Raw genomic sequence first — 25,482 nt, 5'->3', positions numbered from 1 at the left:
GTACCTAATAATGTGACCAACACCAATCAATTAGTGCACATGCTTGAGTGCGGCTCTGCAGACACTCTGGGATTGTGTAAGAGCTACTTGCAGCATCCTACTGCTCAGATTGGTATGTTTCTTTATTATTACTAAAGCTTTATTAACCAGGTAAGATCACAAAGTCTCTTTTTCTAGGAAGTCCGAGCCAAGATAGAAGCATCACAGTGTGTCAAACCACATACACGTGAACGTTAAAGGAACAAAACCAAACACACAGTTTCAACTCACAGAGTCATTTTCCTAAAGCGGACAGGAGGAAGAGGATCGAGCTATGGAAGCAACTACAAATTCCAGTCGAATTCGCCACCGAAACCTCCACGACATTCTTAACGCTCTAGCTGGGATCAGGCTATCTAGCTGCTGATCTGTCTGCAAGTGGTTCCAGGCTGCAGGGGACCAGAACAGAAAGTTTTCCCATTTCAGTGCGAACCTTATACACGGACAGTAAGAGGGTATCATTAGCATGCAAGCAACAGTCGCAAATAAATATGTACCAGTCAGAGAGTCTACGCAAGGTCAATGAAGGCCACTGAGTCTGTGACAAACCTCAGAGCGCTGTGGTACATCGGATCCAGCTGTTGCAAACACTGGGTAGAGGTGTGCATGATGTTATGTAATGTATTAAACGTAAAGCCGGAGCACAGTCACAGACCTAAGTGCCGTGCTTTCCGAGGTTCAAGTGGCTGCGCTGTGCGCCCGCCTAGCAGAGCCGTAACGGCCTGGTGAAATATTGATGAAGTTCAGGCCCAAACACAGTGTTTTACAGTGCAGGTCAAACCGCAGACTGAGCTCTGTCCTGCTTCAGCACACTACGAGTCACGAGTGTTACCTATGAGTGCATTTCCTCACGTTTGGACCGTTTTCCTCTAACTTTAGTCCGGTGCTGCTGGTGAATTTAAGTTATGTGTCTGTCCAGGTGTAAAGATGGACTTTACACAAACTTTAGAAATGGTTTTCTAGGTTGTTCAGTTGATGTGTACTGGCTGTATTAATACCACATGCACGTGGAAACAGGTTTTGGTGGAAATATGGGAATATTCAAAGCCAGGTTTAGTTTAGTGTGCACAGTAAGTAGTGTCACATCATTTACCACATTCATTCTTTATCATAAACGTGTTAATTCCTCTTTCAATTGAAAAAAAAAAAACCTCCTTTCACTTAATTGCATTATTGTTTCTATGCCAAATTTCCACATTCACCAAACTACTCAAACTGGGTGCCTTTATTCTGTCATAATCAGACAGTCGAGGCTCATTCAGAAAGCTGCTGTTAGACTTCAGCACAGTGCAGTTCTCACATAATGCACTAGATATCTGCGGGTCAAAACATTTTTTTACGTTTTATAACATCTAGATTTTGTATTTTTACTCCTTATGAAAAGTACCTTGAATTGACTTTGTGTTTGAAAGGTTGGTCGCCTTGGAAATGCTTCATAGCTACAGTGTTTGTCTGAACCAGGAACGGCTGAGTGTAATTTGACAACGTCTCATGTCTTTTGATACTCCATGATAGATGAAACACACAAGCCTGAACCAATACCCCAGGTTAACTTAGCAGTATGGATTTGATGTTACCTTGAAGCTAGTGAAGTGTGAGTGTGACTGATGACCATCAAGATTTGCTGCGTGCCCTACTGGCTGCAATACTGAGCCAACCCAAATAGCTGCAACACATTACATGTCAGACGAGAGAAATGTCCCTTTTCTACATGCTCTCATCTTTGAGAAGTCCACATTTAGCCGTTGATTCGTGGGTAATTGTAGCACCTGCTGGTTGTTGGCGAATACCTGCCGTCTAGCACTGAGCTGCAGAGTTCTGCTGCAGCTGAGAGGGGTTGCTGTCGCAGACTCTTCCCTTCTGGCTTTCACTGAGCGTCTTGACTGCTTTGAGAGATAACTGCTGGCCGCTGCTCTCCTGCTACACGGCTTCTCTTTACCCCTCTGAATGGAAGAGAAACTAGCCTCTTTTCAACCCCTCTTTCTCTGTTTTTTCCTCCTCCTTCTCCTCTCATCATGGGTTTTTTTTTCTCTCCGTTGCTTATTTGAATTTTAATGAGCTTTTCACCTTTTAAGCAGATGGCTTAGACTGGATTTCTCCATGAAAGTCAGGGTGAGTCTCTCTGTCACGTTTTGCACAATTTGTTTCAACTAGCCGAGTCCTTGAGGGTGTTTAGGGCTTTGAGTGGGTAATGTGCCTGTCTCACCCCTCTCTCTCTTCACTCCCTCTCTCTGTTGTCCTCCCCCTCTAATGAAATGAACATCTCTCTCTGGCTGGAGAGGATGGGCTAAGTCTCAACAGGACGCCTCCACAAAGGATGAAAAGGTACAGTCAAATGTATTTGTGGTGATGAAGGAGCTGCAGGTTTGATGGTGTCCCACTGTCTGTCCTTCTATCCCATCCTTAATTCCTTAATGCAATAGTTGATTTTCGTCTTCGTTCAGGATGTGAAATGAAGGCTTTCCTAAAATAAGCCTGCCTGCATCCCTGAAGCCCAAGCACTGATATATCGACTCTAATTTAATTAATTAAAAACAAAATGTAAAAACTACTTCTAGGGTGAGTTTAAGGGGACATGCTTGAATTATGTCTTGGTAGACAACAGATGTGAAGTCTAATCATCACAAAGAGGTTGCCAGGTTTGACACTATCCTGCCTGTACTATTATCTGGCAACCTACATGATAGCTGAAAAGGTTGCACACAAGTACAGAAAGTGAAGGTAGGTCAGCAATACAGTGTAGTAATATTGCATAAGATTTCAACAAAAGAAAAAAAAGAAGTGGTCTTTCTACACAAGTGTCACACAAATCATTGAAAATCTGGTTGCTCTTGTTAAAAATGACATGTGTAGACACACATTTAAGGTTTTAGGACATCAGATGTTTGTAGATTTTGCAGAAAATCAAGTTAAATGTTGAGAGTCTATCTCACACCTGTCGTTCAAACATGAGATCGGTATCAATCTTCTCGTCTAACTCTTGAAAGAACGTTGAACTAGTTCTTTGAAGTGCGTGTGTTCATCGTGCCTACCTGCCGTTGAGTTTTCCTGCTTGGGGAAAATTCCTTTGGTGGGCATCCTCTCTCCCCTCTCCCTTCCTCCCACCTCCTCCTCCTCTGGCGTCACCTGGATGCCGATCTCCACCGGCTCCACCACCTTCCTCAGCTCCCCCCGCTGTGCGTGGTGATGAAGGCTCTGCAGAGTCGGACTCCCTCCGTCTCCTCCCCGGTCTGTCATCTTGTCGTAACAGCCATTGGCCAGCAGCGGCGTTTGGCACTGCTTCTTCTTGTGCTCGATGAAGAGGAGGATGTCGCCCAACGGGAGGGTCATCTGACACTGGCCGCAGGTCAGCAGGTCGTGGTCAGCGTGCAGGCCGGGTGGCAGGGCATGGGCCAGACTAGGGTCCAACGGGTGGGGAGGTAGGCCAAGCGGGTGGGAGGGCAGGCTGAGCGGGAGGGGGGGTATGGAGTCGGAGAGCAGGCGGCCATCTGGATGCTCAACCTCTGCTGTGCAATAAGAAAACCAGAAAAGACATGTCAGCCACCTGAACACTGTATGTCATCATGATGCTTCCTAAGCGAAGTGAAGCAGGACCCACCAGTAAGATCGCCACAGAATCTGTACTCTGACCGACAAGTGTCCTAACTACCAGAAACTTCTATCTAAAGGCCTTTTACAGCGTTGGCCAGGTGTGCAGAGGTGAGAAAGGTTTGAACTTTTCCTTTCCTTTCCTTTTCTATTCTTAATACAACTATGTCCAATACCTTGTGTGTGTACAATCGAATGCAACACCAAGAATGCTCTCGAGGAGAGGCCGTCCAAATGTGCACCGTTACGCCCATTAGTAGGACTCATTCCATCTCTTTTCAGGCATAAACACTTTGTACCGCCCAGTTCATTTGAAGTGTACTGATGCTTATACTCAGTCATTGTTAAGTTGGAGAGCACCTGCTACTACACAGCATCATACAAGCAGATGTCAGCATTGGATAAATCTGCATTTGCATGTATGTTGAAACACACAGTAAAGATTTGTACATTTAAAGGTAGTGTATTTTTTGAGGGGACAGAGAAGAAAAAATAAAGAAAAGAGTAAGTGAAGTTATCCCTGTCAGTGGTTTTCATCTATTTTGGCTTAAAACAAAGCAATATCTACATGTTGCAAATGACTCCTGGCTGTGACCAGTGCGGCCAAAGAACTGCTTTAGTTGAATAACAGTTAGTGTCCTGAAGATTATCCAGGAAAGAAAAACAATAGAGGCAAGTCTGAAAAATACAAACCCCCTCAAATTTATCTTGTGTCCAGGCCAAACATTTGTGAACCACTGATCTGTTCTGGGAAAGCTGTTGCTAGAGGTAGAGGTACAGTGGTCCATGCTAATTCTTTAACAAAAACTTTTTTTGGTGAGGATCGCTGGTAAAGGCAAATATGTTGTTTCAGTGTTTTATTTGTGAATGAACAGGTTTTGAATAATGTTGAACCAAAGGGCTGTTGCTGCCGTGATCGCTACTACCCCTTCCTTCCTGTGCAGCAGAGGATGTTTGCGGGGAAAGAAGAGTCAGAAAAAGAGACGTGTGCTAGAATAACAAATGTAAATGTTTTATAAGTGAGGGATTGTTTCAGATTATCGCTCCGAGGAACCAAAGTGAAGGAGTGAGGAGGTCTGGAGGAGGAGAAAGGAAGTGACCCCAGAGAAAAAACTGAAATCATCGCTGTTATCTCTAAGTCTTTGTTTAATACAAGATGATAGATTAGCAGCAGGTTGGCCATTTGTGTCAGCCTCCACATTAGAAATGCAAACAGATTTGGGATGTCGAATGCAGATGAAGGCCCCATATGGAGCAGCCCACCTCATGGCATGCCTGCTTTTGGTCTGCTTCTAAAACACCACTGGCCTTTTTGGCCAAAATGAAGTCTACTTTTAAGCAAAAATGCAAAATCATTTGATTAAAAATCACCTATGCATCAGAAATATATATGTTTATCTTTGTTATTCCTTTGATCTCATATTCTATATTTCTATATATACATACATGCACTTAACCATATAGTATATATACAAAAATATTATTAAGCTAAATCTACAGTGTGTGAAGAAGTGGGAGGACAACATGACAGATTAATGAACACAAAGTGTCACCATTGTTTTAACAATCTGCAAATTACAAATATTCAATGAAATCATAATATATGATGAATCATAACATACCAGTTACCTGGTAAAAAGATCATTTAAGAAAATTTAAGTCTAATATAAAATAAATATAGTTATTTCTTGCACACATCGTAATTATAAACAAATTGCAAAAAATATACGGGGAGGCTTCTATTTTGCTTAGAGCTTTCTATTCCATTATTATCATTATTTATTTTGTTGCTGCGGCTACACAGGATGCATGTATGAGCGTGAGGTGCACAGCGTCTTAGATCTGTCAGCCCACATCTCCACTCGCCAACCGCTCCCTCTGCATGTGTGTGTGTGCTGCATGTCTATACTGCATGTATCATGTGTTGTATCATGTTTGTATGTGCATGTATAAATAAATGTGTGTGTGTATGTATTTGTGCGTACGTACATGCGTACGTGGGTGTGTGTGTGTGTGTGTTGGTGGGTGGGGGTGTGGCCTGCAGGCTGCAGCCATCTGTCCTGTGCTATTGAAATGAACAGCCATGTACAGTAGAGTGTACTTCCCCAGTAATAAACATTAGAGAGAAGAATGCCAGTGAGCTGACCTGGAACAAACACTCCACAGCAAAACTGACCCCTGCAAATTTCATCGCAGAGAGGAATCATTATTCTAATATAATAAAAAATGGCGGCCAAACCTCAAACACACAGCTGACTTCCTGAGTGAGTGAAAGCACGCTGATCAACTACAAAAGGAGCAGATTCTTCGGAAACCACAGAAATAAGGTTCAATTAATTTTTTAAAAATATGTCAGTAAAGGTTCTTAGAAATATACTATTAATATCTTTACATTCACACCAGCCAAAGCCGGTTTCAGAAGACACTCAAAGACTGCGTTAAAAAACAAACGTGCATTTGCTTGTGGTTTCTTCACCCATGATTACTGCTTGCCGATGAAGTCGACAGCGTGTGTGCAAATGACAAATGCAGGGGTACAGGCGTCACTTTTGCCTGATTTACCTAAAAAGGCTCGGGTGAGTCAGGCAGGAGCGCTAATAGGATTTCAGGTAACCGGGGCTGGAGAAAAAAAAATATCAAAAGAAGTGGAGCGTCTAAAAAAGAAGGACTCAAAAATAACATCCCTCTCTTGATAAACCATCTACAGTATCTGCAGTAAAGGGAGTGCAACAGGTAATTTGAGAGCTAAAATATCGCGTTTGGCTCCTGTCAAGGCCAGAAAAGGCGCTGCTTTCCATTCCCGTCATCAGGGAGAAGTTTTCTCTGAGCAGGCGGCCGTCTCTGGGGTTTGGCTTCCTCTATTTACCGCCTATCACTGGAAATGTGCTGTTAATCCATCTAGACCCTTCACACTCTCCACACCACCATCAGATAATATTCACAGCAGAATGGAACAGCATATTAGCGGCAAGCTGTTTCTCAAATATTTATTTTCCCTTCTCTTCAACAGTTTCTTTAATTCTTTTACTTTTTATACCGGCATCGTAACTTTCCCAATTCTGACTGATGAAAGGCTGCAAATTGCTCCCAGAACGAGAGAGGTTCTGCCGTGTGTGTGTGTGTGTGTGTGTGTGTGTGTGTGAGTGAGGATGGAGTCTGGACTGGAATAAAAGGCTCGATCAGAACAATAAAAACTAGACTTAACCGGAACGTTTTTACTGTTTCCTCAACTGCACACAGATACACATGCGAGGGCTAGAGTCAAGATGAAATGTTTGTGAGTGAGACTGCGCAGTACACTCACACACAGACAGAAGTGTCACACAATCTCAGCATGCACAACACACACACACACACACACACACGCACACATACACCTGTAACATCAGTTATTCATCACCCTCTGAGCTAAAGCCGCACCTCAGCATTTCTCCAAACCCAAAGAAACAGACGGTTACTACGTCAGCGCACACACACGTGCGCACACACTCTCACAGTGCACCTGCAGCTGGGTCACTACAGCTCGTCTGTCTCGCCACCTAAAATATGGAGTTGAAAATGACTCCTTTATTGGCAAATACTGCTTTTATTTTTAGAATTTGAACACTGTATCACAGTTATTTCCTGGTTTCCAATTGGCTACTGAAATCATGCAAATGCTTCAAAATAAGAGCAGATTCCAGATCAGTAGCAACAGTAATGCTGCTGCAAAGTGGAAACTTGTGTACAACATTGTACATAAATGACGTGTCCTAAATGATAGTGATATTAGAAGCATGACAGAAAAACTCTGATTGATCAAACTGATCTGCCACCACAGACTGATGAAGACGAGGTGTGGCTTCAGAATTCTTTCGATAATGTCTAAACAGGAAGTGGCTTTTGATTCAAGGTCAGGTTTGAAAATCTCACCGTTAAGCGTGAGACATTAGAAAAGCTCTCACGTTGTACTGAGCAGTGTTTTTGGTATATTTTTGATTTGCTGAGTATGTGTTCATTCATTTTATTTTGGAAAGTTCTGCAGGTTTGTTCTAAACATCCCGTTTGTATGTTCACTTTGTAAGAATTAAATGCAAGCTCAGCATCTTTACTGTAAGATTTGTCATACTTTTGGGGATGAGTACAGTGTTTGGGGTCATGGTGCCTGCGTTTCAGGTGCAAACACTTTGCTGTCTGTTGTCTCCTTGCTTGCCTTCCTTATTTCCTGTCACCGCTCTACTGTCAACTATTCAAATAAAGGAAAAAAAATGCCTGAAAAAATACTCCACAAAGTACATTTAACAGAAGAATTTTCACTGCTATGACAGTAACTTTGAACAGAGCATTTTTGGTGCTATAGTAATTTATGCTTTCATTTTCCAACAGATATTGAGGAAATGCTTGAGAATAAACGTTCTAGCGTTATGAATCGCAGCCTATTTTCAGATTTGACCTGATTTCAAATGAAAACCTGTTTACCTCAAAGCTAATTCAAGTTCATGACGAGGTAAATCCCCCATTCTGGTCGAAGTCGGGATTACCGAGTCAAGCCAATCAGACATGGATCAGAGGCAAATGTGCAAATAATTCTAAACATTTGTTTCAGTCTGATTGTGGTATTAGTTGGATTCACACATGATGATACAGGCAGAGGCAGAGAGTTCAGACTAGTGAGCACAGAGCCACCTGCCTGGGAGGTGCTGTGGTGGGAAAGAAGCGCTCCTCAGAGATACAGCACAAAAACTCCAAACCACAAAGAGACTGTAGGGATTCATCCCAAAATAACAAACCTACAAATCCTTTGAGATTGGTTTGAAATTACTAATTTTATCCACCATTTCTGAATTTTGAGAGTATTTTTAAGCACTTTTTCAATTGTATATAAGTTGTATGATTTGTCTTAATAATAATAATAATAATTGACACTGGAGAATGGATAATTGCATATAATAGATTTATCTTAAGATTATTTGCAGAGTTAGGTCTCATTGCTCTTTATCAAAGCAGTTTACAAAATGTAATAAAATAAAAGACAAAAGAAAGAATTTATATCTTCAATATTCTCGATTATTTAAGAAACAACAAAGACGTCAGAACAAAAACACAGCAAAAGCTGTTTGAAAATTATATAAATAAACTTAAAATAAAGGAAGAAATGTTATCTAATCATTTATAGCTATAACTGCTCCAGCTGCTTCACTGTATCAGTACACTTCACTGTATCCACACACACACACACACACACACTCTCATACTGAATGCTATAGATGTCAGTCAGCCTCTGTCATGAATTTATAGTACATAGTGTAAATAAAACGTGAGACAGACAGTGAAGTACAGAGTGTGCAGGTGTTGACAATTGAGAGGTGAATGTGGTCTTTCAGCGCTGATGTCATCTGATTAACACACAAGAACACACACACACACACACACATCATGCTCGCACTCTGCTACCCCTCTCATTGGCAGAGCGAGTGGAGCACTGACAGCCTGAGAGCTCCCCCTAGCAGGGAGAGAGAGAGAGACATAGAGACAGACGGAGAGAGAGAGAGAGAGGCAGAGAGAGAAGGGGAGATAGAGAGACATAGGGAAACACAAAGGGAGAGATAGGGGGAGATGTGTGGTGTTGAAGGACAAGTGACGACAGACAGACAGCTCACCAAGCCTCAGCTGAGCAAACCAACAATCTGGTATGCAAGCTATGGCAGGATATGTGTGTGTGTGTGTGTGTCGGTGTGTGTGTTTGTTCGTGTGTGTGTGTGTATGTAATGTAGTATCATGAGAGTGTACAGTCTGCTGATCAACAAAATGAGTTTAGGCATGCTCTTCGAGAACTGGAACCCCTCATCTGTGTACTCATGGACACAAACATACATACACACGCACACTCTGAAAAGTCACCTTTTATGTCAAATTCATATGGACTTTTTTGTGTGCTCTGCTTGACACCAGAAAAAAAAAACAAAAGTGGCTTTTAAGTGATTCTTTCACCCAAATTACCAAAAAAAAAGCAGATTTTCTCAGTCATCATGGTGAATAGAATTTTATTTGTGGTGCCCACAGCATTGAAGCATGACATTTAAATGCTATGACAGAGACAGTGTGCAGGTTTCTCTGTACAATGCTCAGAGCTCACTGTCCACAGCCTTTACAGGCAGTTTCTGTTTGGTCTCAGTGAAAACTATCCACTTTAACAAAATGCTTTTTTCGTTCATTGAGTGAAGCGGCCCTTTAAAGCTTTACCAGCGCAGTGTAGAGTACATTTGTTTAAAATAATGAATGATACGACTATTAGGAATATCATTATGTATTCATTACAATCAGCTGTGACACTTAATGAGACACGTTGAAGAAGTGCATTTTCATTTATGGCATTTTAAAAACACCTCATCTGCAGAATGCTTCAGTGCATATAAAAGAAGGAGTTACCAGGTTCTCTCTCTCTCTCTCTCTCTCTCTGTCTCTCTCTGTCTCTCTCTCTCTGTCTAACAAAGACTTAGCCCCAGCAGGGTGCACGGCTATTTGACAAGCCAAAGGGAAACATGCATCTCAAGTGGGCGACTGCAATTTACACGCAGCCCTCTCTCTCCTTCCCTCTCTCCTCGTGTGTGTGTGTGTGTGTGTGTGTGTGTGTGTGTGTGTGTGTGTGTGTGTGTGTTTGCGGCTACAATGAGAGCTGTCGTCCTGTTTGCATCTCTTCACACTAAATCAGCCTCTCGGAGGAAAGCTGGGGTTATTTGCAGTGAATGAGAAGCAGAAGGCACATCTGCACCTTCGGGTGTAAACTGTCTCGTCGTGGTGAAGCCAAAACACACACCGAATCTGCCTGACAAACAAACAAAAAAAAAGAAAGAAAGATTTCCACCAATTAATCTTTCCCACGTGTCTCTGAGGGAGAAAATTCACAAAATTCTTGTGAAGATTTCGCGCTCAGGACGGATTGTTTCTTTTTAACGTTGCAGGAAATTAGTGTGAATTAGGTTAGATGTGAAGTGCACAACTGGCTTACTGCAGAACTAAATTTAATTGAATATCCATGGAGTGCACTGAATAGTTGATTCCCGGTCAAAATCTGGATCCCTTATTGATTTCTCTCTTTTTAAATCTGTTCACACAAAAAAACATGACAACAAAGGGAAGCAGGTCAATTAGAGAGGAATTTTAAGATCGGAGAAAACTGGGTATTGTGAAAAATGGGGCTTCAAATAAGAATCAGGAGCTTGTCCTTAATATTTCCAGCACTGAGTGTAAGAATGTTGCTCTACGACAGCGACTGAGGCCTTGCCAAACTGCAGTTAAAAAATCAGCGATTTAACCTCCAGAAAATCTCGCTCACCTCTCCAAACGTATCCTCTGGCTCGGGGAAAGACACCAGAGGACGAAAGAGGTGAAGCAATCCTGCTCTCCCTCTTCTGAAATCTAGAATTCATGCACAGTCTCATCATGCCATCTCATCGTAGTGAAATCCAAATTAAAAATGCTCCGATTAAAACACAGGTCAGACAGATTTTATGACCTGACAGCTCGAGAAGACTTATGTAGAATTGGGGGAGGGGGGATTCACATGTATGCATTTGCATGTCTGTATGTGCATGTCCATGCAAGCCTACATACATATATAAGTGTGTGTGTGAGCGCGCGCGCACATGTATGTGTATGTGTGTACTCAAGCATACTAAATCGGCCAGCATCTCTTACACATAAATTATGGAATGTACAGCACTGTGCCGCAGTCTGAATGGTGATAAATCAGACAGACAGACAGGTCAGACCTGCTCTGTGGTCACAACTCCCAAACTGCATTTTACACTTCACTCACACTCATGTACACACACACCACACACACACACACACACACAGTGAGCTGGAAGCAGCTTTGTTCCAATGCAAACAGGACGCTCATTTATTAGCCTCCATCTTCACGCTCTCTCGTCTTTCCACGTCCTGACTGTGTATCTGACTTGCTGTCCGTTTATCTGTTTGAACATACACTGGGCTCTTTGCTGCAGCAGCTGATACCACAGCAAAATATGCAGTGAGCACAATGTGACCCATTTCTAAAGGTAACCAAGTATACACTGCAGGCTTGCGTACGAGTCGCCACACTCAAGTTGTAGCTCTGTTAAGCAATCAAACCTCTACTTGTCAGGAGAATTTGACATCTAAGCAACATGCAGTGTCTTTGGGTGTGTGTCTGTGTGTCTGTGTATGGCCGTTTGCGACGCAAAGCCAGGCCTCACAGCAGAGGAGGAACCTGTAGGCAGCCAGGCAGCGTGGCCCAAATCCTGGGCACGGACGCTCAGCGTGCAGGCATGCTCTAAGTACTGTTAATATGGCTGTATTATATTATTGTACATACCAAGCCACTGAAGTGCACACTGATATACTCAGGTGTGTGTGATCTGATCTGGCAGGCTTCACACAAGACAAGTCTCAGCAAAATAACCTCAAGCCAGAGAAAAGAGAGTAGTAATATTCACCAGTGGAACGCCTACACCGCCATGATGGTTAGTGCCTCATCTACACTTCCTCCTTTATAATTTAGACTCATTAATACAAATCTACAAATCAGTAACTGCTGCATGAGTTTCCCCCTCGCTGAAACGTCGTGCTTTCAAACAGTCAAAGTCCTGCGTGAAGACTCGTGTGAGCCTGCAGGCTGCAGCCACAGCAGCTGAAAAACTGATCTGAAGCCAGAGAAATCATTTCACTGCTGAGAAGTTCAGCGGCAAAAGTGTGCAAGAAGGCAGGGCGACGCGCTGCTCAGGTCTGATAGTATCTCCCCAAAGTTCCTTCACTCTTAACAAAATAAATCTCGTTTCTCAAACTTGTACTTTTCCACCAATAAACGCCTAAAAGATCTTATTAATCTTTCACATAAATATAGCTACTTCGTTCTAACCCGCGTTGCCCGTAAATGCCGTCACTTATTGCACTCTGCATTAAAGTGCCGTGAGGGAAACCCTGGATTTTTTTTCGCAGGGTGTTAAATAATCCAAATGTAGCATTAATATTAGAACCGGGCAAGTGTAGCTTTGAATCCACGCGGCAGAAAACACCATGAACGGGACTCACTAATTAAAGTGCACACAGAGAGGCAGCACCGTGTCTTTTAAAGATCCAATAACCTGCAGAAAGAGAAAATGAAGTGTGCTGCTCAACCTGAGGCGCCGCGTGGCTTCGTTACAGCGCGGACAGAACAGGATCAGCGTGTTTCACTTCTTTTCTGGTCCTTTTTCTTTACGGCTGCTGGGACAATAATCAAGTTTAATAGTTGTCTGTGGCGGTCAAATAAAGTGTCGGCCTTTTTCTTCAAGTCAGAGAAGGGAATAAATTGTCAGAATTAAATACAATACTCGAATACGTAAGTGACTTCTTTTTGTCTAATATAAATATAACAGAGCTGCTATTTAATGCGTTCATCGGGAAGGAACGATATCAGAAAGTGACTTCAATGGATTAAATTGTAATAATGTGTTTATCATCAATTGAAAATTGGGTGTAAGTGTAATATTAAGTATAATATTCTTTGTGTAATATTCTTTTTAATGACAGCGCTGCTTTTATATTAATTAGGCTAGAACAGAAAGCCCAATAATAAAGAAGTCACGTCTCAGTAAAGTACCAGGACGCATCTCCGACTTCTGCGACGCAGCCAGAGACTTTTCTGTCTCTGTGCTCGATGTGTAAATTTGCTCTAATAATAACGGGCCATTTATGGACCGTAATAATCACATCAGTAAATTAGGGCCTTTATCTAATTTTGTCAGTAAACCCGGAGATGAAAAACTGGCCTTCAGGAGCTACTTTGACAAACTTTCTGCTCCAAGTCTGAAAATGGTCATTTTTACGCATCCAGGAAAAAAAAATCATTCAACTTCTCAGACTGGCAACTGAGGAAAAAGAGGCTAATCCTCTCAATCCTGCTGTGACGATGTGAAATGTTTCATGTATACTTACGTGTTATTTCTCTCTGGGACAGGTGCTGCGGGTTCCCCTGCTTGCGTCGGGACATCGCCCTGGCATTTACACTGGCATCGCCCGGAGAGCGGCGCTGGAAGGGTCAGCTCTCCTCCTCCTCCTGCTGCTCCCGTATACTGACTGGCCCCAAAACCGGCCGCTCGTTGACCACCCCAAAGTGACCGCTCTGCACTGGCCCCTAATGTGGCCCTCGAGCTGACCCCTGCGCGACGGATCTCCCTCCGGCGGGCAGCGGCTCCTGCGCTCTGCTGTGACCGGCCGTGGCGCAGCGCTGGGCGGCCGAGCGCTCGGTCGGAGTTCGGTGCCAAAGTGCGCCTCCCTCCTTCAGTCGCGGTGGTGGTGAGGGAGGGGGATAGTCCGGCTCTGCCTTCCGCCGCTTTCACACCATCTGTCACAGGAGAGCGGAGAAAGGAGCGGAGCGGAGTGGAGGAGAGAGGCGACAAGTCGCGGCAGGTCGGCGGTCACCTCCTGATGGTCAGTCACTCGCCTACCTGTGTCCAGTCTCCGGCCAACCTGGACACCGCGCGTCCCTGTCCGGAGATAGCAGGTGAAATGACGCCAATTAACGTCTGAAAGTGTGTAAAATAGGAATCCAATTTTATTCTTGGCACTTCTCGAGCTGTCGCCAAGTGGTGGGCACTTCTTCTGCTGCACTGGCAGTGCCAGCCAGGCGGGCGGGTTAGACTTTAACTCTTTAAGTCAAAGCCCAGCGCTGGTTTGAGGATAGACTGCTCCCCTCTTTTCTCTTTGTGCTAGCTGCAGAGTCCCGCATCCCCGGGCTGTGTGCGGCTCTGTGCGGCTCTGTGCGGCTCTCTGGCTTCTACAATGGGAGAAAACTCAAGTTCAAGTGCGGACGTGACGTTCAATCTGCGGTGAGAAGGGAGAGTGGAGACTGAAGAGCACTGGGGGCGACTAGTGGTGGCTTTCACACACACTGACACACAAACAAGCGCACACACACACACGCACGCCACTCTCACAACCTCGCACACACTCGGGCGCGCGGGGCGCACGGCAGCAGTGGTCAGAGTCGCTCAAGTCATCTCCGCCGGTGTCCCATCACCATTAGAGTGGGATTTATTTCGGTTAAATTATGACCTGGGGGGCTTCCGTGCTTCGTCCACGGGATGCTGTGCACTTTGCACGAGCCTGCATTCAAATTTTTTAAAGCCGTGCAGGTTTGTAGCGTGTCATTATGTGCCGTTCGGTCCACGCTTTTCCCGTTTGCTGGACAGGGTGCGTTAATTTCTCAGATTATTAAATATTGTTTTGAGTCAACATTTATTAACATTCGAACTTTTTACAAACCACTGTGTTACATGTGGGCCTACGCCACGTTTCCAGACACATTTCCCACGATGAAGGTGTCATATGAAACACTATGCTCCTTAATCATTTAAATCACAATGTTTTTTGGGGGATTTGAATGAGCAAAAATACAAACACTAAATTATATCTGATTTTGTTTGACCAGCTGATTCATATTGCCGACTGTATTTTCATCCAGCAGATTCTCATTGATGCGTGATAGTGGCCTAGATCTGCTTAGAAATGTGTGCATCACACACATTTCACTCATATTCTTTCACGTTCAAATCCTACAGTGATAACCTGTGTGAGTGGAGCTGTGGATGAACACACAGCATTCTGTCTGAATACTTTTGTCAAATTAATTAGGAAGTGAGATGAATGTCACAGGATGAAGAACCGGTGTAGGTGTTGGAGGAGAGGATGTTAGGTTTTCAACAGAGCAGGTTTGGAACCATATGGTGACCTCGGGGGGTGTCAAAGCTGCCTCTGCTGCAGTGGAAGATGAAAACGGAAAGAGACTGAGGTGAGCAGTGATTTCCAGTTATTTGACATTATTTTTGTAAAGGGGTGTTTCAAAATACAATTAAAATAAAAGCAGGACATGAGAGAAAACTGTGCGCCACATCTCCATCAACGCCGTCAGCTGCTGGCGATGCAGCTACGGTGTGCTGTTCTGGTTGTCTGATTTTCATCCTCACACGTCCCTGTGGGAGAAGAGAAGGAGGCTCAAAAGCACAAGTAAAATTTGGTGACTTGGATAAACATGTAGGGCTGTGTGTGTGTGTGTGTGTGTGTGAGTGCAAACAGTGAGTGAGTGTCTGAGTTGAGGTAGCTGAGCAGTGGCATCTCTATGATAAAACCCCACCTAGCTAGATTTAGATTAGAGGAACATGAGTGTTTTTTAAAGCAGAGGTTTGAACTAGTGGCCAGTCAGACTTTACTGGAAACTGCAGCTGCCAGCCCCTTCATCCCCACAGTGCCGCATCTGAGCTGGATTAGCTGCTATCATATTCCAAAAACACTCCTTCGTCTTATTTTTTTCTTCTTCTTCATCTGCATGTCTCAACTTCGTAGCTCCATCTCTATCCTCAACCCTGTGGCTGAAAGAAGAAAAGGAGGGAGGGGGGTGCAGGCCTCGGGGTTCTTTTTATCCCTCCCTACCTCGCATCTAGACAAACCTCTAGTTTGTTCCTGGGCCAGGTGTTGTCAGAGCGGCAGATCATCCGGCGAGAATGCCTTTCCCCATCCCTCATCCGCCCGGCTTTGTGTTTGGACTTCTCGCTACTTTTCCTGCATCGCCTCGAGTACTGCCGCTTCTCTCCTCCATCCCTCTCCTTTCTTTCTTTCTATATATCTTCACGGGGGCTCATCTCGGCTGCTTGGGCTTCCTCCCAATAAGCCAAAGCCTCTCCTTATTTCACCAGTATACTGTAGGGGGGACATAAATAGATTTCCCATGCTCATTTACAAGAAAAAGGAGAGGATGGCAGGTTCGTCCAAATGTCTTTGTCGCGCACATAACAGAACACCCACTTTCATTTGGGAGGGATACATGCAGCACTTTGTCACAATAACAGCCGACAGAGAGCATTATGTTGAAATGTAAATCATTGTCATTTTTAAGGCGCACCTCAGCGCCAGTGGTTTGTTTGTTTAATTTTTTCATGAAGATATGGGATTAAAGCTGCTTTGAGTGTCTTGGTGGACGGACGGGCGGACGGAAGAAGAGGAAGCCTTCTTGTCACTCACATTCAATCCACACACACAGACATCAGGGACGCCTCGCAACGCACATTTTCAGGTTCACATTGTTCTCAGTCTGAGCCTCGCTGATGTTACAACAAGTTGTAAATCATTTCTTATTGCAGCTTTAATGTTTTTAAGATGTAATGTTGCCTTTTTGGTGCATTTTTATATCATCGCAGGCTCCTAAATCCTCACTATAGTGGAATCATAAGTGCATTCTGTGCAAAGTGAGACTCCAGGCCAACATCACTACCCGGATGTGCTCCTTGTCCTTGCAACCTGATTGGCTCATTAGTCAGATGGGCGACAGGTGCATCATTCCCACTTTCTTATTGGACATTCTTTAAAGGCGATTTCTCACTTAAAGGCCATCAGTGTGAGTTATGGTGGATGGCTCCCGGCATCCTGCTTTTGCCCTTCCTTCATTTGCATATATATGTGGCTGTTTGTTTTTATGTTAATGCTAAATAAGCCTTTTTTTTCCCCTCCTCCCTCCTATCGCCCATCGTCTCAGCTGGGCGGTGAAGTTTTAATTAGTGGGACGTGGAGGTGTCCTTTAGAGTTTTAAGATCACTTTCCCAACAACTGTTCACCACTAAACTGCTAATATTGATGTTTATATGTTCAGATGCATGATGGGACATAAAGCTGGATGTGAGAGAAACAAATCTGCCCTGCAAGCTCACTGCTTTAAAGAGATGCTATGATAGGAAATATAACTTTAGTCTATTTTTAAACATATCAGCATTTTTAGTCTAGGCTCTGTTGTCAGCCAATCAGAATCTAGTATTCCGGGGATAGATTAATTTGATAAATACCCTTTAAATAGAGCTACTTTTATTTGAAAAATTGACCGATGGAGATGTCTGACATGAAATGCAGCTGAAATCTGAAAAATAGGTGAGTAAGTGGAACAGTCTTGTCCTTGAAAACAGTGTTTAGTGGCTGATGAAGATCATACGATACTGTTTGCTCAAAACAAAGACATTTTTTTTCCCTGAGGCAAAGTATTTAAAATAGAATTACAGGAAAAATGTGTTTAAATTTAAAAATGAAATTTGAAACCCTCAGTTGTTGTTCAAATGGATAAAAGATAAAGAAAGAGCCACATTATGTGTTAAGCATTTCCTGCCCCCTTACATTTAAAACACTCCTGTTCATCAATGAGCAGCTGACAAGTCCTCTTTAACAGTAACCATCAAGTCTTAATGTCAGCATCATCCATTAAAGGGGTGATTGTCTTTTTTTATCCAGTCATCAGTAATGAAAAGCAGATTAGAAAGGCAGGTGTTGATGTGATGAGCTCCGCGCTCGCTCCCAGCTCAAAGCGATGACCCTCTGTACTCAGACCCGCAATGCAACACCACCCTCTATTGGTTAGCCACTGCCACATTCAAATAACCAGCCCAGTGTCACTGGGAGTGTATTCCAGTGTTTGTGTGTGTGTATGTGTGTGCATGTGTACCTCTTTGTGTTATTCTATAAGAGTTTTTATGCAGACAAAGGATCATGTCTCCAGTGGATCAGCAGATTTGTCTATTCTGGGTGTCCGAGCGTGTTTGAGAGTGTGTTTCAAACAGTGTGTTACAGATGATTGATCACTCCCGGCGTCTGCTCCACTGTGTGTTCTACAGTTGGCTTATTTCAACCCTTTACATACCTGGAATAAGCTCCTCTTTGGGTGTGTAATGGTTTATTAAAAATAGTATTCAGTCAGGCATTATTACAGGTTCTGAATGAAGTGTTAAGTGAATAAAATGCCGCTGTGATAGTCTCTGCATGGGTTGAAGAGCGAGCGTTTGAGGGCTAGCAGAGGAGCGCAGCAGCCCTTAAGCACAATTACGGATATCAAAGTTGAAATTATTCCTTTTAAAGGGAAAATGCTAATCATAGATTTATTTAGAGCAAGTTAGCAGCAGCACTGAGCTCTCATTACCAACACACACTCTCATACACAAACACGTGTGCACTCTCACTTGAAGACCTTTTACTCTCTCACACTCTCTTTTCTCCTTCCTCCTCTCATTTCAAAGAGATGTATTTTCAGAATAATTAATTCCGCCACAATTATAGCAGTGGTTAATGTATATGTTGGTCATTATTCAGAGTCTCATATAATGAGGCAGAGAGAGGAAGCAAGAAAAAAGGATGTGTTCTCAACTCAGATTGTAGTGTCCTAATTAGCTTTGCCTTCAATTAGAGACTATAGAGCAGACAAGCCCTCTGATACCTTCATGTTAGTTTTTATATACTGATTGAAACCTGGAGCCAAATGTTGTTGTAAAATCAAAATGTGCTTTCTGAGACCTTTTTGTGATTTTTGAGGAAAAAGGCCAGTAAAGTAGTTCACAAGTCTGTTTATGATAAATAAAATCTGAGAACATCTTCAGAAGTCAGGCTCCATTCTGTCTTCAGTTTTCCTGCACTGACAAAGTGAGTCGTGGAATAATTTACACACAAGACAGATCAGATGTTTTATTGAGGCTCTTGTTTTTATTTCCCATAATTGCATACAACACAAAACCAATACAAATGTGAGAAGAGCACAGAACGTCCAGTTTTGGGAGATAAAAAGGGAGAGAGCACAGAAAAAAACAGCACTGGTCACCATGAGGCCAGCATTACCACAACAAACACAGCGTGTCTGATTGTATATTAATACAGTTACCAAGTACCCATCACAATATTTCAATTCATTTAGTTATTTAATAGACTCTTATCGATATGAGACAAAGTTATCTAGCCACTAGCAGCTAAAGAAGCAGGTATTTTTCTCAGGAGTTGGAGATGACTGACACAGACAACCGTGAATATTGGACTTAGATTCTTCAGGTGACCAGAGAGACGGCTGCAAGTGAATGCTAATGTTGCTCTGTGCTGCTGGATATGTAAATTAGCAACTGTTTGCTAAACCGTGAGCCACAACAACTGTTAGGTTCTACTGCTGCAAGCGGTTGTACGATTTTCCAGATGATTTTGTTGACATCATTTGCTTGTAACGCAAAAAATGAAAGGGACCAGATTGAAGATGAAAACAGGTTGTACTGGGGCGCCCTGGTAGCTCACCTGGTACAACGTGTACCGGGTATTAAGGCTGTTACAGTCCAGGCCTCTGGCTGCATGGCTGCTCTCCCCCTGTCCTTCCTGTCTGTCTTCAGCTGCTACGATCAAAACAAAGCAGTAATGCCAAAAAAAATCATCTTTTCAAAAAAAGAGGCTCAATTGTTCAGAGAGAAGTTAACAGACTGAGTTAATCACATTTTGTTTGCTGATATCATGATTATACAGTACGTTTGGAAGGAAGCTACTTTACTTGGCCGTCATTTAGCAAATGATGTGGGTTACTATATCAGTCCTCACCACGCTGCCAAATTGACAGTGGAGTTGTTGAGCTCATCGCTGCTAAATCCAACATTAATAGCAGAAATCTGAACTTTGAATTGGAAGCTACATCAGACACACGGAAGCCCACCCCTTCAAAACACACACAGCTCAAACAGCGAGGAGCCCCGTCAATGGGCAGCGCTCTGTCACCTGCAGGCTAAATGAGATCTAAAGCAGTTCGCCCGCCCAGACCAGTCACCCCCGAGCACAGAGGCGGCCGGCGGCCGGCCACCGGCCACGAGGCCAAACGCAATTGTTTTGTCGAAGAGAAATGGCAGCCGACCGAGTGTGACTAAATCAGGTTTGCTTGGCAGCCGGACGGGAGGCCTACTTCCACCTGAATCCCTGGAGGAGCGGAGAGAGTGAGCAAACAAACGAGTGAGGGAATGAACGGCCCAGAACACACACACACAGGCATGCAAACGCTGGCATCTGATAGAGCATCCCGGCACTGCCAAAGCTCTGTATTCACCACAATGAGCTCCGTCCTCAGACGCTCATCCTAAACCCAGCAGTGAGCCAAGTCTGCGCTTTTGTTTTTAAAGAAGCTCTCATGTCCTTTTATTTTCCAGTGCTGACATGGCTTCAGGCTGTCTCACCCCACGCTTTGTCCTTTTGTGGACAAGAAACAACAATGCACTGAATATCTGGAGCCAGGTCACACAAACAAGTCGACTCCCATTTTCTGTTAGAGAGGAGGCTTAATGAGGTTGACTAATGAAAGAAGATGATAGCAGGGTATGATTTGGCTGTCATTGTGTTATTCCATGCTATGAGCAGGCCCATACTGACTATATAAGTGCACAGAGGCTTGTTCTTGTGAGTGAGGAGATCATGGTGGAACAAGAAAACATGCAGACTGATGTGACAGATTTTCAGGAGTAAATTGAAATGAAATACCTGCAGATTCCATTTTGAAATCCTTGCGTCTGCACAGCAGGATTTGGGGGTTCAATTTAGGAAAACATAAAATAACATAATGACATAATGTGAGCGGTATGTGAGCGAAGCACGCATATAAACACTCAGCGGTGAGATGAAGTCAAGGTGAGACACACGGTGCTGTCACGAAGACAAGCTGAAATGATCAGTGCTGAAAAAAGTAGTTGTGGCGTGCGCGCACACACACACGCACACACACACGCAGCCGACGCTCACCGGTGTTCAGCTCTTATCAGGCTGAACCGCAGCTGACTCCTGTGTCAGGGCGGCGAGAGCCCGAGCCCAGCCTATCCATCACTGTGATGTATGAGAGAGAGAGATGAGGAGGGGGAGAGACTCAGACAGAGGGAGACAGACAGACAGACAGACAGACAGGTTTCACATACTGTATAAGATCACATGATGAATCGACATACAGTACAAGCACATGGTTTTTGGACATTACATTTTATATGATTTACAATATTATATGATTTTATTGCAGGTATTATAATCTTATTACATAATTAATAATTTGCACAAAGGGACACGGTATTACAGGTGGACTGTGCTGAATGAATGGACAATATCCAATCACAGTTGGATCCCACCGTCTTACACGAGGATACAGTCTTGAGTGATTTGAAAATCACATTGTTGGAAATCAAACTTTGTTCGAACCTACAGAATTTTTCAGCAAATTCTAGTGGAGAGCCCCAAATTTCTAAAGATATCAAACACGCCAGGTTGAATTTGTTCAGCAAACAGAATATATGTGTCACTGTGAGTCATAGTGGAATAAGACCATTCTGACAGTTGTACAAAAGTACTTTGCTGGGGAACATGGGGAAATGTATATTAACTGTTGAATGTTATGTCTCGTCAAATCTGTTAATGTGTTTTGTTCACGAGCGTCATGTCTTGTCTTACACTTCCTGTTTTATTGTGAAACCTAACTCTCCTCTCTCCTCCAGGCCCTTGACTTCCCGGTGTGTTTCCCGCCTGTCTGATTGTCTACCCCGCCCTAATTGTCTCCACCTGTTCATTGTTACCTCGTGTATATATAGTCCGCGTCTCCCTTTGTCCTGTGCCAGATTGTCTCGTGCCATGTCTTGTACTGCCTTGCTGTCTAGCTTTCATGATCCTTGTCTCCTGATTACCTTGTAAGTCTTGTCTGTAGTATAGAGTTATATCTTTTGTTTGATACTTTGCCTTGGTGTTTAGCCTTGCCTTGCGCCTTTTGTTTGTACTTTGTTTATTAGCCATAGTGCCTAGTTTTTGCCTTGAATCTTTTGTTTGTTACTTTTCTCATAGTCCTTTGTGCCACAGTTAGTTTGTTATTTTCCCACCATTATCATCCTTAGCGCTTTTTGTTGTACTTTGTTATCTTGCCTTATTTAGTTGTATTACATCCTGAGCGATTTCTGTCAATAAATTATTCTTATTTTGAAAATCTCGCTGCTGTGTGGGTCTGCGTTCTTGAGTCCAGAAACCTTGTGCCTCCGGGCTTGTCATTGAACTGTTTGTTGTGGTTACTTTGTTGTGTTTTTGTAATGTGCTGTGACCACACCATGGAAACAAGAGCAGCTCAAATGCATGAGATATTTACAGTATTTCATACGTTGTTTTCAGTGTTGGTCATCAGGAAAATATAGATGGTTACTGAATGCAGCAGAACCCTTGTGATCAAAGAGACAACTGTCCACTGACTTGTGGGTATCTCTGTCTCCGTCTGTCTGTCCCTCTCTCAATCACATACGGCAGCCTTTTATTCCCAGAACTCTGATCTTGATGCCGAGCTTTGAGGGCACAATGGTATTGAATGCAGAACTAAAGTCAATGAACAGCATTCACATATGTGTGAATCCTCTGGTCGAGGGTGGAGGGCTAGGACCATCATCCGTTTTGGGGAGGATTGAGGAGGTGATGAAAATTTTGACTAACCTCTCTCTGTGTGTCTGTCTCTCTGCCCCCACCCCTCACCCACCCACCCCCCCCCCCCCCTTTCTCTCTCTTTCTCTCTCTTTTTCTCTCTCTCTCCCCTCTCTCTCTTTCTTTCTCTCTCTCTCTGCCTCTTTCTCTCTCTCTCTCTCTCTTTGTTTCTCTCTGCCTCTTTCTCTCTCTCTCTCTCTTTGTTTCTCTCTCTCCCCCTCTCTCTCTTTCTCTCTCTCGCTCTCTCTGTTTCTCTCTCTCTCTCCCTCTCTCTCTCTCTCTCTCTCTCTCTCTCTCTCTCTCTCAGTCTCAGTAATTTAGCTTCTCTTCTTTGTTAACTGTCCTCCGCTGCCCCCTTCTGGTCACTCTGTTATCATATTGGACATGAACAGTCTTCTGACTTTTCTGCTGCTGTGGTTCCATTTACCTGAACTATTTCCAATTCGCAATTTCAGAACAGCTTCATAACAGATTTAAAAAATGTAATTTCTGTTTCACTGTTTGCTGACTACTAGCAGTGATATAGAAACCACTTAAAAGTCTAGATTTTGAGGGACCACTTAGTTGACCCTGGAATAGTTTTTGTGGTCATTGAGTTTGTGGTGCTTTGAGTTTATGGTTAAATTTTAAAGACCATCGGTTTAATGCATCTTGCTAAATGGGTTGGTGTCACTTTGTGATGGTAACACCTAGAATATTCGGTACCTTTATGTTGCACACCATTAATATAACTGTGGTATTGATGTGATGGGTCATTGCTGTTTTGTGAACAGTAAATTTTTGCTTGCTTGCTCCAAGCAATATTGGTAGTATAGCATCATTTTGGACTGGACTGGATGTTTCAAGTTTCCACATTACGCTGTGTAACGCGTGTGACGCATACTGGATCACAGCTGGCTAGTTGTGATGTCACAAAATCCACCAGGTGTGTCCAGGTGTTAAACTGAGATTGAAGACGAACTCAGAGAAACTTTCCATCAGCCTCCTTCATTCAGCACAGTGAAGGTCAGCCATCACAGTGAAGAACAAGAAGACATAAAAACATAGCTTTCAGTGGAGTGGACCAGTCAGGACAGGCCACCTCTGTGTCACAGGCCTCAGATAACATGAACCTGAAGAGGTAAGATAAACTTTATTAATCCCCTGCTGGGAAAATTTGGTTGTTTATTTAAATTTGGTCCTCCCCCTCCTGACAGCTCCTGACAGGCCATGAGTTGTTTATTGAAGTGATGAAATGAGATGGCAATGGCATGTTCAACACATCAGGTCTGGAGATCAGGTAATGAAGCAAGATCCACCTGGGGTCCGTTTCACAAAGCAGGTTCAACAAACTCTGAGTGTAACCCTGAACTCTGAGTTGATCTACTCTGAGATAGGAAACTCTGAGTTTTCGATTCCACAACAGCAGATTTGAGTTAGTTTGATATACTCAGAGTAGGTTCACCTCGAGTTAAGCGCGTGCACCGCAACTTTAAAAAGACAGCATCAATGGAACCCCGATTTAAGGATTCACCATGGCAACGGGGAAGCGGAAGCTGCGTACTTCACGCCACTGGAAATTAGACATTTTAATGCGCTCATACAGCGAATATGAACACGTTTTTAGACGGAAGTCCAACACCGCTGCAGCTGCGAAGGAGAGGGAGACGGCGTGGGAGAACATTGCTGCTCGGGTCAATGCGTGAGTATAAATGTAGTCCTTTGAAATCACAATAATATTACAGGGCAAAACTGCTTGAATGGTTGCCTATTAATTTATTTCATTTAGGTGCAATCCCGCGGGGGAGAAGCGCACTTGGCAGCAGCTTAAAATGAAATATAAAAACATGGTTGAAACAGGTAAGACCTCTGCATGATCTCATGGAGGTAGCTACCTCATTTTGATCATGTTTTACATTGTAAAGTAAATATTAAGTGGCTCCCTTTCATTGTAAAATTGGTTATATTGTGTTCATATAATGTTTTGTTTTTTGTTAACGAATGAAATAAAATTTAAAAATGAAAAAAGTGTTCTCATCTAGATCATGTTATGTTAAATAATTAAGCCTATATTTAAAATAACACAGACTTTTACTCAGCCAACAGAAAGAAGGCAGATGCACGAAGAACGGGTGGTGGCCTAACACTGGAAACTATCTCCCGACGAATATTTAATTCTCTGCGCAGTATCGCTGCACCTTCATCCACGGGATCATGATCAAAAGACGTTAACATGCCATGTTAACGAAAAAAGTCACCACCTACTGTGCCTAATGGACTTCCACTGACTGATATTTTTAATGATTTTTTTTAATAACAGACGGCAGAACTATGCCAAAACTCGTCTGCCGACTGAATGAATGAATGAGGAAGTGAAATACGGTGTGTGGTTGAAAGAGGGCGGAGACACAGAGAAACTCGAGGTTCCTTGAGTAAAACCTGGTCCCGACCAGGTTAGGTTCATAGAGTCAGTTACTGCGGTAACTGACTCAGAGTTTAACTTACCTCTGTCTGTGAAACAGGCTTGAGTTACCCCTCTTTCTCTGGTTTGACTTACCTTCCTATGTGAAACGGAAAACTCAGAGTTTCCCTCATTTCAGGGTTAACATACTCGGAGTTTTC

At 43.3% G+C, this 25,482-nt stretch overlaps 1 protein-coding gene across 2 annotated transcripts in view; it reads right to left on the bottom strand.

Moving 5' to 3' along the window:
• Positions 1 to 14,381, bottom strand: part of bcl11ba (BAF chromatin remodeling complex subunit BCL11B a) — a 45,311-nt gene extending 30,930 nt beyond the window's left edge. Inside the window, exons 1-2 of one of the 2 annotated variants that reach the window (XM_041954106.1) lie at positions 13,567 to 14,381; positions 3,072 to 3,545 (exon numbers count right to left, since the gene is read on the bottom strand). In XM_041954106.1, coding sequence (XP_041810040.1) covers positions 3,072 to 3,545; positions 13,567 to 13,621 — 529 coding nt within the window. In that variant the 5' untranslated portion in view covers positions 13,622 to 14,381. The remainder of the gene's footprint in view (positions 1 to 3,071; positions 3,546 to 13,566) is intronic. The other variant, XM_041954107.1, reaches the window with a different exon arrangement.
• Positions 14,382 to 25,482: the final 11,101 nt, after the last annotated feature.

Source organism: Chelmon rostratus, chromosome 15 (genome assembly GCF_017976325.1).
Source record: "Chelmon rostratus isolate fCheRos1 chromosome 15, fCheRos1.pri, whole genome shotgun sequence".
Taxonomy (NCBI): domain Eukaryota; kingdom Metazoa; phylum Chordata; class Actinopteri; order Chaetodontiformes; family Chaetodontidae; genus Chelmon; species Chelmon rostratus.
This window is presented reverse-complemented; position numbering and strand designations above follow the sequence as displayed.